The 16,791-nt window shown below is 42.3% G+C and overlaps 1 protein-coding gene across 1 annotated transcript in view; it reads left to right on the top strand.

The window, feature by feature from the left end:
• The window catches only part of SLC6A19 (solute carrier family 6 member 19), a 226,533-nt gene that overhangs the window by 149,236 nt on the left and 60,506 nt on the right, over positions 1-16,791 (top strand). The window contains exon 6 of the mRNA XM_075586359.1: positions 16,332-16,444. Coding sequence (XP_075442474.1) covers positions 16,332-16,444 — 113 coding nt within the window. The remainder of the gene's footprint in view (positions 1-16,331; positions 16,445-16,791) is intronic.

Here is a 16,791-nt window from a genome sequence, read left to right as displayed (position 1 = left end):
GGCCTGCTGGTGGATCCCACCAGCACCATGGCCCCCAGGTTGTCTCCTTGGGTCACCGTGGGCCACAATTGGGTCCCCACGGTAGGCCCGCAGATGTCTGGGAGCACCGGGTCAGACCCACAGGTGTCCGCGGGGCCTCGGGTGGTTCCCATGGGGGTCTGGGGAACTCACGGGTGCTCACTACAGGTCCGCAGTGCCCCCACAGAAGTGGGACCACACATCATCATCCCCGCACCTACGGGTCGGCGGTGCCCCCACAGAAGTGGGACCACACATCGTCATCCCCGCAGACTACGGGTCGGCGGTGCCCCCACAGAAGTGGGACCACACATCGTCATCCCTGCATGTGTCACACGTGGAACCACCAGCCTGCTACCCTTGGGATACCCGAGGATACCCATAGGTGGTCTCCAGAGGTCCCACGCAGAACCACGGAACCAACCCTGAATGTAAAAAAAATAAACCTGGCCTATACATTCAATACATGCACCCCCCTCCCCCACAACACCTACAGTACAATAATGTGCAAAATAACTATTATCCAGATATGGATAATAGGTTATGTGCCTATTATTAAAAACATTAACTAGCATATTCAAATTAATAAAGTACTACTGACCTCATCAATACGAAGTGTCCGTCGCCAGCGCCTTCCTTCTCTTGCCCACACAAGACATAGCCAATACCAAGCCAATACATTGCAAGTACATTCAGATATCAATTAACCCCTTAAACACCTTATCGGATAATAACCGCAAAGGTAATTAAGGGGTTAAGCCACATTGGCCCGATACCCACCCTTCACCCATGAATTTGTACTGTGGCTTCATCATGCAACTATATATATATACTGTATATATATACAGAGAGACAGAGAGAAAGAGAGAGAGAGAGAGAGAGATATACAGTATATATATATATACACGTTATATACACACCCATGATAAACCAATATACAGTACAAATAAATGTAGAAGGGTTATCAAAACCATACTGTCCTACAACCAAACACTTCTCCATACATACACACTAAATTAAAATCAATGTCCTTTAATATTCATAACTGATCTCTCAATCTAAATCATCACTAAGGGGCCTATGCAGAGAGCAGCGCTATTTAAAAATTCGCCATTTTTTGGAGAAAATCGCGCAGAAAACAGCAGAAAATGGCGAGTTACGAAAAACGCGCCAATTTTTCTTTTCTATTTCTAAAACTCGCCTCGCGGCTGGCGAGAACCTCCATCTCGCCAGTTTTAAAAATATCCTAATGCAGAGAGGCGCGAACGGCATCTAGCGGCTGTTCACGCCAATAAAATGGCGCGATTGTCTCCTTTTTGCCTCGCCAGAAAAAATTGGCAAGAAGCTGCCGCTCGCGGCCATAGCAAAGGGAAAAAAAAGGCGCGAATTTTTTTACACATTTCTGAAGCGCGCATCTCGCCAATTTAAACTCGCCACACGCATTCATGTTAAACATAGCAGAATTCGCACATTTCTGCATATGGAGAATAAAACTCTCCAAAAAAGCTACTTTTTAATAAACTCGCCAATTTTAAAATTCGCTGCTTTCTGCATAGGCCCCTAAACCTCTGAAAAGCCATTTAAACAACTTACATTCTAATATAAATGATGCCTAAATATCTATGCACCATATACATTCTGCAAATTAATCAACCAAGTAAACAAAAATCAATTAGCAATCATTATTTACATCCCTAAACAATTCACACTACATCCCGAACAATGAAACCATTAACAAATTCACGCCTAGATCAGAACAATTAAGCCTTTGAAAAAATATAAGTACCGATAAAAATACAACCTTTACAACCAAGCCTATCCCTTACCTTCCTCAAACACACAATACAATACCAAGGAATACATCTATCTAATTTTAAAATACTTTAAACTCACAATAAAGCATAGCAGCATACACAAAATAATTTAAAACACATCTAATCCAGCTTTTAAAACATCATCATTTCTTACCCTGAATGTATAATGTATATCTCTCTAGACATATACTGTATACATACATACATACAGTGGCAAGAAATGATATACCACAAAAAAAAAAAAATACACATGTTAAAAAACCTTTTGAAAAAATTAACAAGTTAAATAAAATAAATTTCTTTAGTTAACTTACCATTACTTGCCCCCACCAACTCCCGTTGCGCAGCTTACTCACGAACCAATCCACGATCAGGAACCCATAAAATAAAAAACCATAAAATAATAAACATTAAACTAAAAATCCAAATCAATCCACGGGTCTTCTATTTGTAATCCATCTTCATCTGTGTTCTTCTTTCTTCTATCTCCTTCCGGGCGGGGCAGGGCGTGGTCTTCTTTCCATCAACGGCCACGCCCTTGTCTTTTTTCTTCTCCGGAGGTCCTTCCTCTGCGGCGTCTGGCTTCAAAATGAGACGACAAAGGCTTTTAAAGGCCTATGACGTCACATTTTGCGTCATGGTTCCCACGGTCCTGATTGGGCCGTGAAAACCATGTGTTTTGGCCGACAAAAATTAAAATGATGACGTCATCTTAAAGGTAATGAAAGCACAGCCAATCAGAATGGCTTTGCTTCAATCGCCTTTAAGGTGACGTCATTAAAAGACACATGGCCGTGCACACATGGTACTAGAGCCAATCAGAGCGTGGGAACTTTATCCCTACTCTGATTGGCTCTGGTATACCATGTGACAGAGGCTTGGGGGAGAAAGGATGTGACGTCACTGAAAACCTGTGACATGGTACGGTAGCCAATCAGAGCGTGGGAACTTTATCCCTACTCTGATTGGCTCTGGTATACCATGTGACAGAGGCTTGGGGGAGAAAGGATGTGACGTCAATGAAAACCTGTCACATGGTATGGTAGCCAATCAGAGTAGGGATGGAGTTCCCACGCCATAAATAGAACACTGTTTATTGTGGGTCACTGTACTGTTTTTATTGTGGGTACTGGGGGTGGGGGGGGGGGTGTTTCCCCATCGGTATGTCGGTAGGCCTCCCTTGTGGGTACTGGGTGAGGGTGGTTAGACCTCACGGGGGGGTTAGTGTGGGAGGGTATGTAGGCATCCCGAGTGGTGGGTGAGGGTGGGTTAACCCCTTCATGACTGTAGCGGTTAATAACCGCTATGGTGATTAAGAGGTTAGGGGGCATTACTTTGAAAGTGTTAATTGTTATCTCTGTTTTACAGCAGCAGCAGTGGAGGTTGCCATGGGTAGTGGGTAGTGTATTGAATGTATTTATTGGTTATCATGCCTTAACCCCTTCATTACCTTAGCGGCTATACGCTATGGTAATGAAGCAGCATTTCTGTATTTTTAAAATATTGAACAGGAGCAGGTGGTCCCCTGAGTATTAATTTCTGGCTCAGGGAACCCCCTGCTCACTGTACAATATTATTAAAAATACAGAAATGCTGCTTCTTTACCATAGCACATAGCCGCTAAGGTAAAGAATGAATCTTTAATGATGTGTGTGTTTTATTCACAGTGTAGATGTGCAGAGGGTCTCCGGAGCAGAAACGTTTTGGTTTCAGGTCCGGGGACCCCCTGCCCCCCGAGATACAGGCCCCTTTTGGGGGGTGCCGGTATCCCTCTGGTTGGTTTAACAGGCCGCGGTCACGTGATCGGGGCCTTTAACGCAGAGGGATACCGGCACCTCATAAAGGAGTCTGTATCTCGAGGGGCAGGGGGTCCCCCGACCTGAAACCAACGCGGTTCAGCTCCCGAGACCCCCTGCACATCTACACTAGGAATAAAAATGTATTTCAAATGTATTTATTTGTATTTATTTATTTATTTATTTATTGTGGGGATGCTGTGTGTGATTATTTTTTATTGTGGGTAGTGGGGGTGGGTGAAGGGGTTTATAAATGTGAGTTTATAAATAAAATAAAGAATATTATTTCTAGGGGCCCTAGAACAGAAGTTCCCACGCCAATTGCGCGCTCATTGCTCTTTTTTTACAATGTTGCTGGTCTTGCGGCTTTGCAGTCTGGCAGCAAAAAGCAGTTTGTAGTACTGTGTGTGAGATAAATTAACCAGTTCTTTTATTGCTGAAGTCGCCACCAAAAACTTTTATTTACAAATACAGTACAATACAATGGTGAAACATTTCAAGTGAACAGCAATTCAAATATCAACACACAATAATACATACAGTACTGTACAGTGCAAAACTGCAGCCTTTATTAAATGCTTCTACAGTGGGATGGTGCGCAACACTGTCACTGTCAGTCAGACCTGCACCAGCTCAGTCCTAGAGGGCAGCAAACAGGGCAGGTTTTCAGGGCCACATTGAAAACCGTGCAACACACAACAATATACAGTATCCTTTGTTTAAGTACAGCAGGAACTGTAGGGCAAAACATGTACTGTACAGCACAATACAGTTCAGCACAACATTACAGTATGGTCTCACTGAACATCCTCCACATTGTCCATCCATGGCCGATTCCTTGCATGGCGCAAAACGCCATTAATGCAGTCTCTAACGCCTTTCATTACAGGATCTGTAACTGCATAAAAGCGCTGCATTTCTTCCACAATTTGTAGCCTTAAATTGGCAGGAAGGGCCTTTTTTTGGCGATTCCCATCGTAGTTCACTTTGAACACCCACTCGCAGTACAACATGTAGGGAACATGGTGCTTAAAAATGATCAAGGCATACTTATGGGGTACACCAGCACTCCTCACCCTATACTTCTCCCTGAGCGCCGGTGTCAGATCGCACAGGGTGATGTCGGGCACCGTTTCGATGCGAGCGGGTGTAGGAGGTCTTTTGGGAGCGGGTGTTCTTGAGGCGACGGGCGATGGTAGGGTGTCTGGGAGGAAGCTTTCCTCCGGTCATGGTCGCCGGGTTGTCTCCTGGCGTGGTCTTGACGGGGTTGTCATGTCCTCCTCAATTAGCATGTACATTACATCTTCTGGTGGGGGGGGTGCGCTTGGTGATGGACGGGGGCCGAAGATACCATGCATCACATCCATGTCACCCTCCTGCTCCGGCGTTGGGGAAACAGGGGCATTAGCACCGAGCAAATAATGTATGCCCGCTATGTCAGCCTCTATCTTGACCATCCGTTGATCCATTTGTACCATCCGTTGCTCCACATGTAGCACCGACTCCAGAAGCAGATCTAGCTTTGCCAGCACAATAGAATTCCCGCGGAGATCCACACTTATCCCATTCAGGATCCAGTCTAATGAGCTGCTTGTGCATGGCATCTGGACATCTGGGGGGATGGGTGCAACGGAGGATGAGATGGGGGTTGCATGGAGAGAAGCGGCATCAATGGAGAGTGGAGCAGGTGACCTGGGGATACCCAGTACAGGAGTAGCGGCAGCGTCATCAAAGAGGGATGGAGAAGGTGACTGTTGGATTTCCGGGCGAGAAGCAGAGTCGTCTAAGAGCAAAGGAGACAGTGACCCGTGGATTTCAGAGGCGGCAGCATCTTCGGATGGAACCGGACAAGATGGGGGTGGAGAAGCCGGGCTGAAGATTTCCGGGACAGCAACAGCAGAGTCGTCGAAGCATATGGGAGGAAGTGGTCTGCGGATTCGGTGGGATGGCTGCCATTCGTCTTGCGTACAGAGCACATCACCATATATCTTCTTCACATAATGAGGTTTACGTCTAGGAAAACACTTAGCCTTTGGGGTCAGCAGAAGGTTTTCTTTATTGGCCTTAGCCTGTCGCTTTGCCCTTGGCGTGGAAACGGCTGCTGCCTTTCGCTTTTTCAGCATGGCAGGCACGGCAGAGGTGAGTGTGTTCTTGCATCCATAGAACCGGGGATGCTCCATGGAAGCGGGTGGCACAATGCAGTACAGTATCTGAACAAGGGAAAGCTCAGATAAAGATCCTGGAGTGGTGGCCTATGCAAAGTGTGCAACCTTTTATGCATGGCGGCCAGGTACAGGTGTTGAAAGTGGGCGTACTGTAATGTGAGTCATTAACGTATTAATACAGCAGCCATTTTGTGGATTGACTGCACATTGAATACACATCGACTAAACATCGAATACACATTCTTGTGTTTGTATTTCTTTCTACTCACAGCAATGCCTGTTAAGAAGATTTCAAAGGATCTCAGCATGAGAATTAAGGCGATGTACACGAGCGGACACCGAATTGCTGCTATCCAACGCTGGTTAACTGCTTCTGGCCTCGTTGTGCCATCAAACACCGTGTGCTATCATGCACAAGGAAAAAACAGAGACCGCAAAAAGGCACCAAGGGTAACTACCGCGTAAGTATATTTATAAAACTTAACAAAAAAAATATAGAAAACTGTAGTGTACATCTACAGTATGTAATATTTATTTAGTATATTTATATTACAACAGTATATACTGTATTTGTGGTCAATTTATATTTTTTGTGCAGCAGTATACACTTTTGGTATATTGCAATTCATCTTACAACGGAATATATATGATGTATATTTATTATGATATAACAACAGTATATTTATATAGTATATTTATATTAGAACAGTAAATACTGTATTTGTGGTCAATTTATATTTTTGTGCAGCAGTATACACTTTTGGTATATTGCAATTCATCTTACAACGGAATATATATGATGTATATTTATTATGATATAACAACAGTATATTTATATAGTATATATATATTACAACAGTATACTGTATACTGTATGTGTGGTCAATTTATATTTTTTGTGCAGCAGTATACACTTTTCGTACAGTATATTGCAATTCATCTTACAACGGAATATATATGATGTGTATTTATTATGATATAACAACAGTATATTTATATAGTATATTTATATTACAACAGTACTGTATACTGTATATTTTGTCTATTTATATTTATAGTACAGCAGTATACATTTTTTGTATATTTATATTTACTGTATATTATAACATTACATGTACAGTATACAGTATACATTTTATATTGCTGCATATTAATAAAACAATATAATTTCTTTGTATTGTAGGGAGACTACTCTTCTGGTGGACAGAATAAGTGAGGAGAATGATGAGAGGAGTGCATTAAGGGTTAAAAACACTCTGCAGGAAAAGCACAATCTGACTGTATCCGATAGCAGCATAAAGAAGATGAGACGCAAAATTGGATGGAAATATGGACGTGTGAGGTTAGTACTGGACAGTACAGGAGGTTCTGTGAAGTAAAAGTGTTGTTTTGCAAACTGTACTGCGCTGTGACGCAATTTTTTTTTATTCATTGTCATTACAGAGCGTACCCCATGATACGGGACGCAAACAAAATCAAAAGAGTGCTCCAGGCCCAGGCATGGATCGACAGCGGTGAGACTTTCCAGGATTGCATCTTCACTGATGAGTCTACTGTGTCGCTGGAGAGATTTGCAAGATTTGCGTTCCACAAAAAAGGCCGCATATCTTTGAAGCCGCGGCCAAAACACCCTGTGAAGCTGCATGTGTGGGGTGCCATCTCTAGGCGTGGACCGGGATGCATTGTCATCTTTGAAGGTACAATTTCTCAAATATAATGCCGCCTAATGCACTGTACTTGACTAGTGTTGCCTTACCGTATGCACTGTACTGTACTATTGAGCACTTTTCTTTTCTTACTATAGGAATCATGAATAAAGCTTTCTTCCAAGACAACATTGTGCCCACGATAGTGCGATACATCAGACGCGACTTCACCAATGGTCACCGCTTCTACCAGGACAACGATCCCAAGCACACCGCGTCGACGGCGCATATCCTTGAGCGTGGCATCAACTGGGTGAAGACGCCAGCGGAGTAAGTGCAGTAGACCGTGTCCCATTTTTGTTCCCCACTGTTTTTAGCTCTTAAACCAATTGTCCTTTCTTTCCAATCACAGATCGCCAGACTTCAATCCGATCGAAATGGTCTGGCATCAGCTGAAGGACCATATCCGTAAAGTGGCGAAACCCTCCAAAAAGGATGAGTTGTTGAAAGCCATACTGAGTTTTTGGAACGATGTACTCACCGTGAAACGATGCAATAAATATATAGACCATATTGCCACAGTGTTGCCCATTGTCATCGCGCGCAATGGGCAAGCATTAGGAAAGTAGTAGAGTGCTGTAGTATTGTAAGCACAGTATGATACAGGTAAGTATGGCACAGATTTTTTCTTTTCAGAGACAGCAGCCATAAGATTACAAGGTTACAGTACATAGCCATGGCACCAGCGGTTACAGTACAGTACATTGAATTTACTGTAACAGTAGTCAGAGTATACAGTAGTTCCAGTATACAGTAGTTTGACAGTACTACAGTAACTGCCTACTAACTGCTCCATTTTTTTCTTTACAGAGAAAGCTGCACCAGCCACCTACAGTAGTTCTGCCATAATACAGTACAGTATGCACATACTGTGCAGTACAGTAACTGAACTAAGTTTTTGTTTTCTTGTCGTTCCAGGAAAATGGGTGCCCAAGGGGGAGGGGGGCGTTGTGTCCCGTCAAATCTGCTTGTGCAGTCAAATGTACAGTATATAAACAGCAGTAATGATGTACACAAAACCTCTCCTCTCTCAATGAACTACTGTACCGCAGACACAATGAGGATACTGTTATGAAGGAAAAAAGAACAGGACGGGTTATTTAACATTATACTGTACAATATTTATACTGTATATTTATATATTTTTATTCTAAAGGTATTCGAGAATGTACTGTATGAGGACCTGTGACTTTCAACCCGCTCAGACCCACAGAACGGATTATTTCACATTAGTGTATATTTATCCTGTATATTTTCAGTATACAGTACAGTATATTTTTATTCCAAAGGTATTAGAGAATGTACTGTATTTAATTTAGAAGAAGTGGCTTTTCTGAACAGTACAGTTACTGTAAGCAAACGGATGCACATCAGATTTACATATCCAATTCGAGATGGGATTTTTCCACATCAGGCAGGCCTTTAAGGGTTGTTGGAGGGGGATGGTGGGATCAGACGCTGGCCTCCTGCTGAATCTTGTTACCGTAGCCCGCCCAGGGGCGGATTAACAACACAATGGCAGAAGATTAGGGTTGGATGAGTCAGCCGATTGACGCTTGGCCAGGGAGGTATTTAAAACTCTAAGGGAGGGGGTGGGGTGGCTGAAATAGCTGGGACTGTACTGTCACAGTATTTCCAAAGGCAGGTCACCCTAATAATTGCATGAATAAACCCCCAAAGACAAGCCCCAAATACAGTACAGTATACTGTATACTGCATATACAGTACAGAGCTGTATACTGTATTATAAATAAATAATCATACAGTACTGTATGTATTATTGTATGTTGATGTTTTGAATTGCTGTTTACTTGAAATGTTTCACCATTGTATTGTACTGTATTTGTAAATAAAAGTTTTTTGTGGCGACTTCAGCAATAAAATAACTGGTTAATTTATCTCACACTCAGTACTACAAACTGCTTTTTGCTGCCAGACTGCAAAGCCGCAAGACCAGCAACATTGTAAAAAAGAGCAATGAGCGCGCAATTGGCGTGGGAACTTCTGTTCTAGGGCCCCTAGAAATAATATTCTTTATTTTATTTATAAACTCACATTTATAAACCCCTTCACCCACCCCCGCTACCCACAATACTGTATGTTGTTGTGTGTTGCACGGTTTTCAATGTGGCCCTGAAAACCTGCCCTGTTTGCTGCCCTCTAGGACTGAGCTGGTGCAGGTCTGACTGACAGTGACAGTGTTGCGCACAATCCCACTGTAGAAGCATTTAATAAAGGCTGCAGTTTTGCACTGTACAGTACTGTATGTATTATTGTGTGTTGATGTTTTGAATTGCTGTTCACTTGAAATGTTTCACCATTGTATTGTACTGTATTTGTAAATAAAAGTTTTTTGTGGCGACTTCAGCAATAAAAGAACTGGTTAATTTATCTCACACTCAGTACTACAAACTGCTTTTTGCTGCCAGACTGCAAAGCCGCAAGACCAGCAACATTGTAAAAAAAGAGCAATGAGCGCGCAATTGGCGTGGGAACTTCTGTTCTAGGGCCCTACAAATAATATTCTTTATTTTATTTATAAACTCACATTTATACAGTAAACCCCTTCACCCACCCCCGCTACCCACAATAAAGGGGGCACGGTGGGTTAACACCTCATAAAGGGGTCTGTATCTCGGGGGGCAGGGGGTCCCCGTACCTGAAACCAACGCGGTTCAGCTCCCGAGACCCCCTGCACATCTACACTAGGAATAAAAATGTATTTCAAATGTATTTATTTGTATTTATTTAGATTTATTTATTTATGAATTGCGGGGATGCTGTGTGTGATTTTTTTTTATTGTGGGTAGCGGGGGTGGGTGTGGTTATTTACACAAGAACCCCCTCCCCACATTTACATACAGTACACTGCACTCAGAAACACAGGCCAGGGAGATTTAACACACAATAGGGGGAGGTTTTTTTACATAGATTACAGTGAAGCCAGGGAAGTTTAACACACACATTAAAAATATGTATTGAATGTATTAATTGTTTATTATGCCTTAACCCCTTCATAACCTTAGCGGCTATACAGTATGCTATGGTAATGAAGCAGCATTTCTGTACTTTTAATAATATTGGGCAGGAGCAGGGGGCCCCCTGAGTTTAGATTTCTGGCTCAGGGAACCCCCTGCTCACTGTACAATATTATTAAAAATACAGAAATGCTGCTTCTTTACCATAGCATATAGCCGCTAAGGTAAAGAACGAGTGTTTATTTATATATGTGTTTTATTTATACTGTACATGTGCAGAGGGTCTCCGGAGCAGAACCGCTGTGGTTTCAGGTCCGGGGACCCCCTGCCCCCTGAGATACAGGCCCCTTTTGGGGGTGCCGGTATCCCTCTGCTTGGTTTAACAGGCCGTGGTCATGTGATCGGGACCTTTAAACGCAGAGGGATACCGGCACCTCATAAAGGGGTCTGTATCTCAGGGGGCAGGGGGTCCCCGGACCTGAAACCAACGTGGTTCAGCTCCCGAGACCCCCTGCACATCTACACTAGGAATAAAAATGTATTTCAAATGTATTTATTTGTATTTATTTATTTATTTATTGCGGGGATGCTGTGTGTGAGGTATTGTGGGTAGTGGGGGTGGGTGAAGGGGTATTAGCCCCAACGGTGGTTGTTTTGGGCTTGCGGGGGGGGTCGCGGGAGTGGTTAACCCCTTCATGACCGTAGCGGTATAAACTGCTACGGTTGGGAAGGGGTTAAGTGCACCCGCAACCCCCCCGCAAGTCCTAAACTCATACCAAGGGCCAAATACCCCCTTCACCCACCCCCGCTACCCACAATAAAGCGGGCACGGTGGGTTAACCCCTTCATTGCCTCAGCGGCTATACGCTATGGTAATGAAGCAGCATTTCTGTACTTTTAATAATATTGTGCAAGAGCAGGGGGCCCCCTGAGTTTAGATTTCTGGCTCAGGGAACCCCCTGCTCACTGTAAAATATTATTAAAGATACAGAAATGCTGCTTCGTTACTATAGCACATAGCCGCTAAGGTAAAGAACGAGTGTTTATTTATATATGTGTTTTATTTATACTGTACATGTGCAGAGGGTCTCCAGAGCAGAACCGCTGTGGTTTCAGGTCCAGGGACACCCTGCCTCCCGAGATACAGGCCCCTTTTGGGGGTGCCAGTATCCCTCTGCTTGGTTTACAGGTCGCGGTCACGTGATCGGGACCTTGAAACGCAGAGGGATACCGGCACTTCATAAAGGGGTCTGTATCTCGGGGGGCAGGGGGTCCCCCGACCTGAAACCAGTGCGGTTCAGCTCCCGAGACCCCCTGCACATCTACACTATAAATAAAAATGTATTTAAAATAAGTTTTAATGTGCCGCTGTTTGCGCAGAGAGAGAGCAGCGGATCTCTCTCTGCTGCAAACACATCTCGCCCCCGCCGGCCCATAGTATCATTTACAGTATGTACATATACTGTACAGTACTGTATGTGTACAGTACTGTATGTTAGGGGTTATAGGGGCTGTTGTTATACAGTATATATATATATATATATATACAGTATATATACTGCATTACAATTCATTATAGGGGACGGCTTCAAAGAGAACAGCTCGCAAGCGCCCCCATGTGTTTTTACACGGCATTGCAGTATTGCAGCCAGCCGGAATAAAATGCTTCAATCCCTGCTGGAAAAATAACGCTATACACTCCGGCAGAAAACGATCACAAACCTCAATACACCGGAGTATACCCAAATTCGCGGGACTAGCCGAGCGAGAATAAAGTGTGTCGCCACTGTACGAGTCGTCTTCATCTTCCTCATTATCTTCATAAGACCTGAAGGGAGACTGTTTCGTATAGTTACGTGCATTGCAAAACAAACATTTCATGTCCACCATTTAAAAAACCTGTTTTCTTTCTTTTCTTTTTTCTTCCCACCCGACTGGCACACTTATACACCACACTTGCTAGTCATATTTTCTTTACATTCTTTTTGAACCTTCTTGCTTCTTCTTAGTGCAACATCTTTGCACAAATCCATTTTCACTTTCTTTCACACCTGACAGGGAAAACGTGACACTCAGCACTTTGCTTATGGCATTAGCTTTACACAGCACAGCAATCCTTTCATACCCGATGGGTCAGACTTTACACTCAGCACTAGCTAGCTGAAATTTCACTCATCAGCACAAAAATTTTGGTTTTGGTTTTCTGCATTAACACATCTTCATTTACTGACACCCAGAGGCTTAGCATCCCACTTCTTATACAACCTCTGGCAGGACGCTCTCACGGCAGGGTCAGCAAGACGTCAAACACAGTGTTAGTCTTAACTATAGTGGTTTTATTATCCACAAATATCATTAAAGAATGTAGTACACCGTCCCATTAAGGCAAAAAGAAACCATAAAATAAACGCCTACTTCTTCATAGGACACTGACTAAACATTACTGTAGCCCTTTCTAATGGGGCTGCCAGCTAAGCTGGTTATCAGCCAATAAACCTACTGATGCAGCCACAAGTATTCGAACACTTGCCTGGGAAAATCTGGGGCAATACCCCAGTAATGCTGCAACATTTCTGTGACATTTTTGCATACAGACTAATGGCTCATTGGATTAACACAGCGGTACATTGCGGGGGATTACCTCCCTGGGTCTCTGTGTAGCTCCTTCAGCAAGCCAGGAATGCCAGTTCCAGGGATCAGGCTGTGTCCAACCTGTTGCAATCTGTATCCTGGGTGAGAGTCACAGCTGGACCCCGCAGTCTTGCTTCAAGCAACACACTGGTCCAGAACAACCAGGGTCTCTCCTGTTTGGTTGACACCTCTCTACCCTCTTGGGGAGAAACTAGCTCATTGTCTCTGGAAACTTCCTGCCTTTCAAACCCTCTTTTCATTAAGGAGTGTTGCTTGTTAATTTGCTACATCTGCTACTAGCCTCTCCAAGGGATGTTAACTGCTTGCATGTTAGAGAGCACACATACTTCACTACACTCCAGCATACAGAGACAATGACTCCGTCACAATGTATATATGGATATACATCTGTAACACCCTTATCCCACCTGGCAGTCAGAGATAGGGTGTACATAAAATCTCTCTCTGTCAATGTCTCTGGTTCTATCAGACAGGGTGATACCTGTTCCAATAGAGTGTTGGTTTATCTCTTATCTCAGGGTCTTCTCTCCTCGTGGGGTCAGGCCAAGACTGTAGAGGAGTGGAATGAATGTAGAACAGGGCACCAGGAACTTTTAACTTCAGTACTTATTGGGTGCACACATCCGCATACAGCATTGACAGACAGTTCTCTTCCTCATGCAAGTGATGACCATCACCTTGTCCCTTCCAATCCCTATTTAAACTAGGGGAATGATGAAGTCTCTCTTGCCTCAGGAACTGACACTTCATTGCTGCGGTCCAGGACACAGGTCTCTGTCTGGATCTCTCACCCTTTCCTTTGGTAGGACTGCACCCACCCTCCCTTTGGGGTGGGCTAGGACTCAGGAGGAGTCTGGATTAGAAATTGGGTTTTCCCACCCAGGGGTCTCATCCATCCCCTGGGTAGGACAGGACTAAGGAGGAGTCTGGGCAGAACTTCACACTATTTGGACTGATCCACTTTTTAGACAGGAGGAGCAGCAAGCCAATCTGCCCCAGTAACTGGGCAGAATTAGATGTAGCAAGGCCCTCATCCTGTCGTGATCCCAACTGCTCCCAGAAATGAGCCTGAAAGCATAATATACACTCTAGGGAAGCTAACTCACATTCAGGGCCATGTACTAGTTTTTAACCCTAGCACTGCCTGCTATTACCACGACTAATATGCCAGGCCAGAGAAATATAGCAGGGTGCTACACATCCAAAGAGATGATCTTCATTTATAGAGATGAAAATTGAATCAGGCTTTAATCGTCGTGTCAGGGTTAAATGAAATGATCCCATGACAGAGCTGGAATCACCAAGCAAATCATTGTCTATAAATGCTACGCACCCAAAAAAATTGCAATTCCACAGCAGAAATCACTCAGGGGATCATTATTCAGAATATTTGTGTTCCAAAATTTAGGTAAACTTCTGCAAAACTGATACACAAAACTGTACTACGGTATACAGTATTGTTTAAAGGAAATATCTTAAAGATTTCAATGTGAAATATTTATTTGATAAATCTAGAACAGTTACTTATTGTACACACCCAGGAGATGTAATGGTATAGTTAGTAGTGTTATGTAAAATAAAAATCTAGACTAATTGCTGCTTGTGATTACCCTTTTTGGCTCACATGAAAAATTATTTACAGATGTTATAAGTGGTCTTTCAAGACTATGTACTTTTAGGTCATGAAATGTAAAGGCCCATGTGTTATTTAAAGATTACCTAAAAGGTCAATTAAATGTATGTACAGGCAGTCCTCGTTTTACAACGCTTCGCTTTACAACGAATGGCTTATCCAACGCTGTGCAATGCATACCTATGTTCATTTTTACAACGCCAAAACGGCTTATCCAACGCTCTTACGACTCTTTGCAAAGTTGTTTATGTGCATATAATATATATATTATACCATATAATATATTTATATTATATATTATGTTATATTATATATAATACAGTATATGCACTATATAATTTATGTGTATGCTGCATATCTTATTGTCTGCGTAAAATATTTTGTGTATTTTAGCATTAAAAATGCCTTCAGGAACAAAACCTTTCATTTAAACAGTGTTCCTATGGGAAAATGTGTTTCGCTTTACAACGTTTCGCTATCCAACGCCATTTTGAGTAACGCATTGTGTCGGATAACCGAGGACTGCCTGTATGATAAACTGTAAATAATCCATGTGAACTAGATTACATGATGTAATCGGGTGCAAACAAAATTTATTAAAGATTATTTAAGAAAAGAAGATAATGAAATTGAATGAAATTGTTGTAATTGAGAAAAGGGACTATCTTTTTGCTTTACTGTTTGCCCTGTTTTGCAGCTGGGATCCTTTGATAATAATCCTGTAAATGGTTTATTTACCACTCTCCCAGATGCAAAATGGTAGCAAAAAAAAAAAAACAGGTCAAGAGTTTCAATGGGATTTTTGCCTTCAATAAAATGCTGTGTTTGCAGAAAAAAACAAAGTTTTTGTCCCAGTTTCGCAACCTGGAGTCTTTGAACCTGATTAAATATGGTGTAATTTGCCTCTTGGGCCATAGCCGGAATCAGGCCCTTTGTTACATAACCGAATAAACACTTTCTTAAAACAAATAAAACATCTCCGTACACTTTCAATTGGGGGTTCTTCTACGATGAAGGTATTTTTGCACCTCTTTTTGAACCATGACAACCATACCACATTTGTCTAATTGATTAAATGTATATTCCATTTCCCCACAGGTTTTTATGCATATATACATTTGTGGGTTAAATTACACATGGAATAGTGAACTATGAAATTTTGTTCTCATTCCCCCCCCCCCCCACTTTTATGAACTTTGCTCCATATGCCCCCACAATCTGTAAATTATTATGGCAAATAAGTGAACACATTCATTATAGCAAATCATTCGAGCATTACTGTACATGTGCTAAGGATACGTGGTGCTTTAATAGACAGTCAACAATTTTTTTTTACATGTAATGTATTAGATTTTACAAAAGTTATTCCAACAAGACAGTCTAAGAGGAATCTGGTTATATTTTGGATCATTATTTCTGATAACAAATGCATTACTGGAATTCACAGAATTACTGCTGCTGCTTTAAGAATGATAAACATCTCGCATTAAATAAGGGCAAGGATTAAGGCATTGAATACATTGTAACTGCCGTGTGCGCAATATATTTATTCTAAATTATGACTTTCAGGTTGCAGAACTGGCAAACCCAGTTACTTGGCTGGATGCTGGTACTCAGGTTTTTTATTCCTTCTCCCTCGCCTTTGGAGGACTCATTTCTTTCTCCAGTTACAATTCTGTGCAGTAAGTAGTAATGGCCACAGATTTAGTTTCCTTCTCTCATCTCAATGTAATAAGTTTATTATGGCGAATAAGGTTAGTAAAAATCTGCATACAACAATAAAAGATAAAAACCTTCTTTATTATTGGCAATTTCAATTTTTGCCTCTGACCTACAGATGTAGGACTGTAGATGTTATAGCACCCATTTTATTTATTTATTTATACAATGTTTTACCAGGAAGTAATACATTGAGAGTTACCTCTCGTTTTCAAGTATGTCCTGGACATAGTTAATATGACAAATAATACATGTTACAAATACAGTTACCTAAATGAACAGGGTATACATTATATACTTATATACTATA

The sequence above is a fragment of the Ascaphus truei genome, chromosome 2, assembly GCF_040206685.1.
Source record: "Ascaphus truei isolate aAscTru1 chromosome 2, aAscTru1.hap1, whole genome shotgun sequence".
NCBI classification, from domain to species: Eukaryota; Metazoa; Chordata; class Amphibia; order Anura; family Ascaphidae; genus Ascaphus; species Ascaphus truei.
The sequence above is the reverse complement of the archived record's forward strand: the minus strand, read 5'-3'. Positions and strand labels throughout refer to the sequence as shown.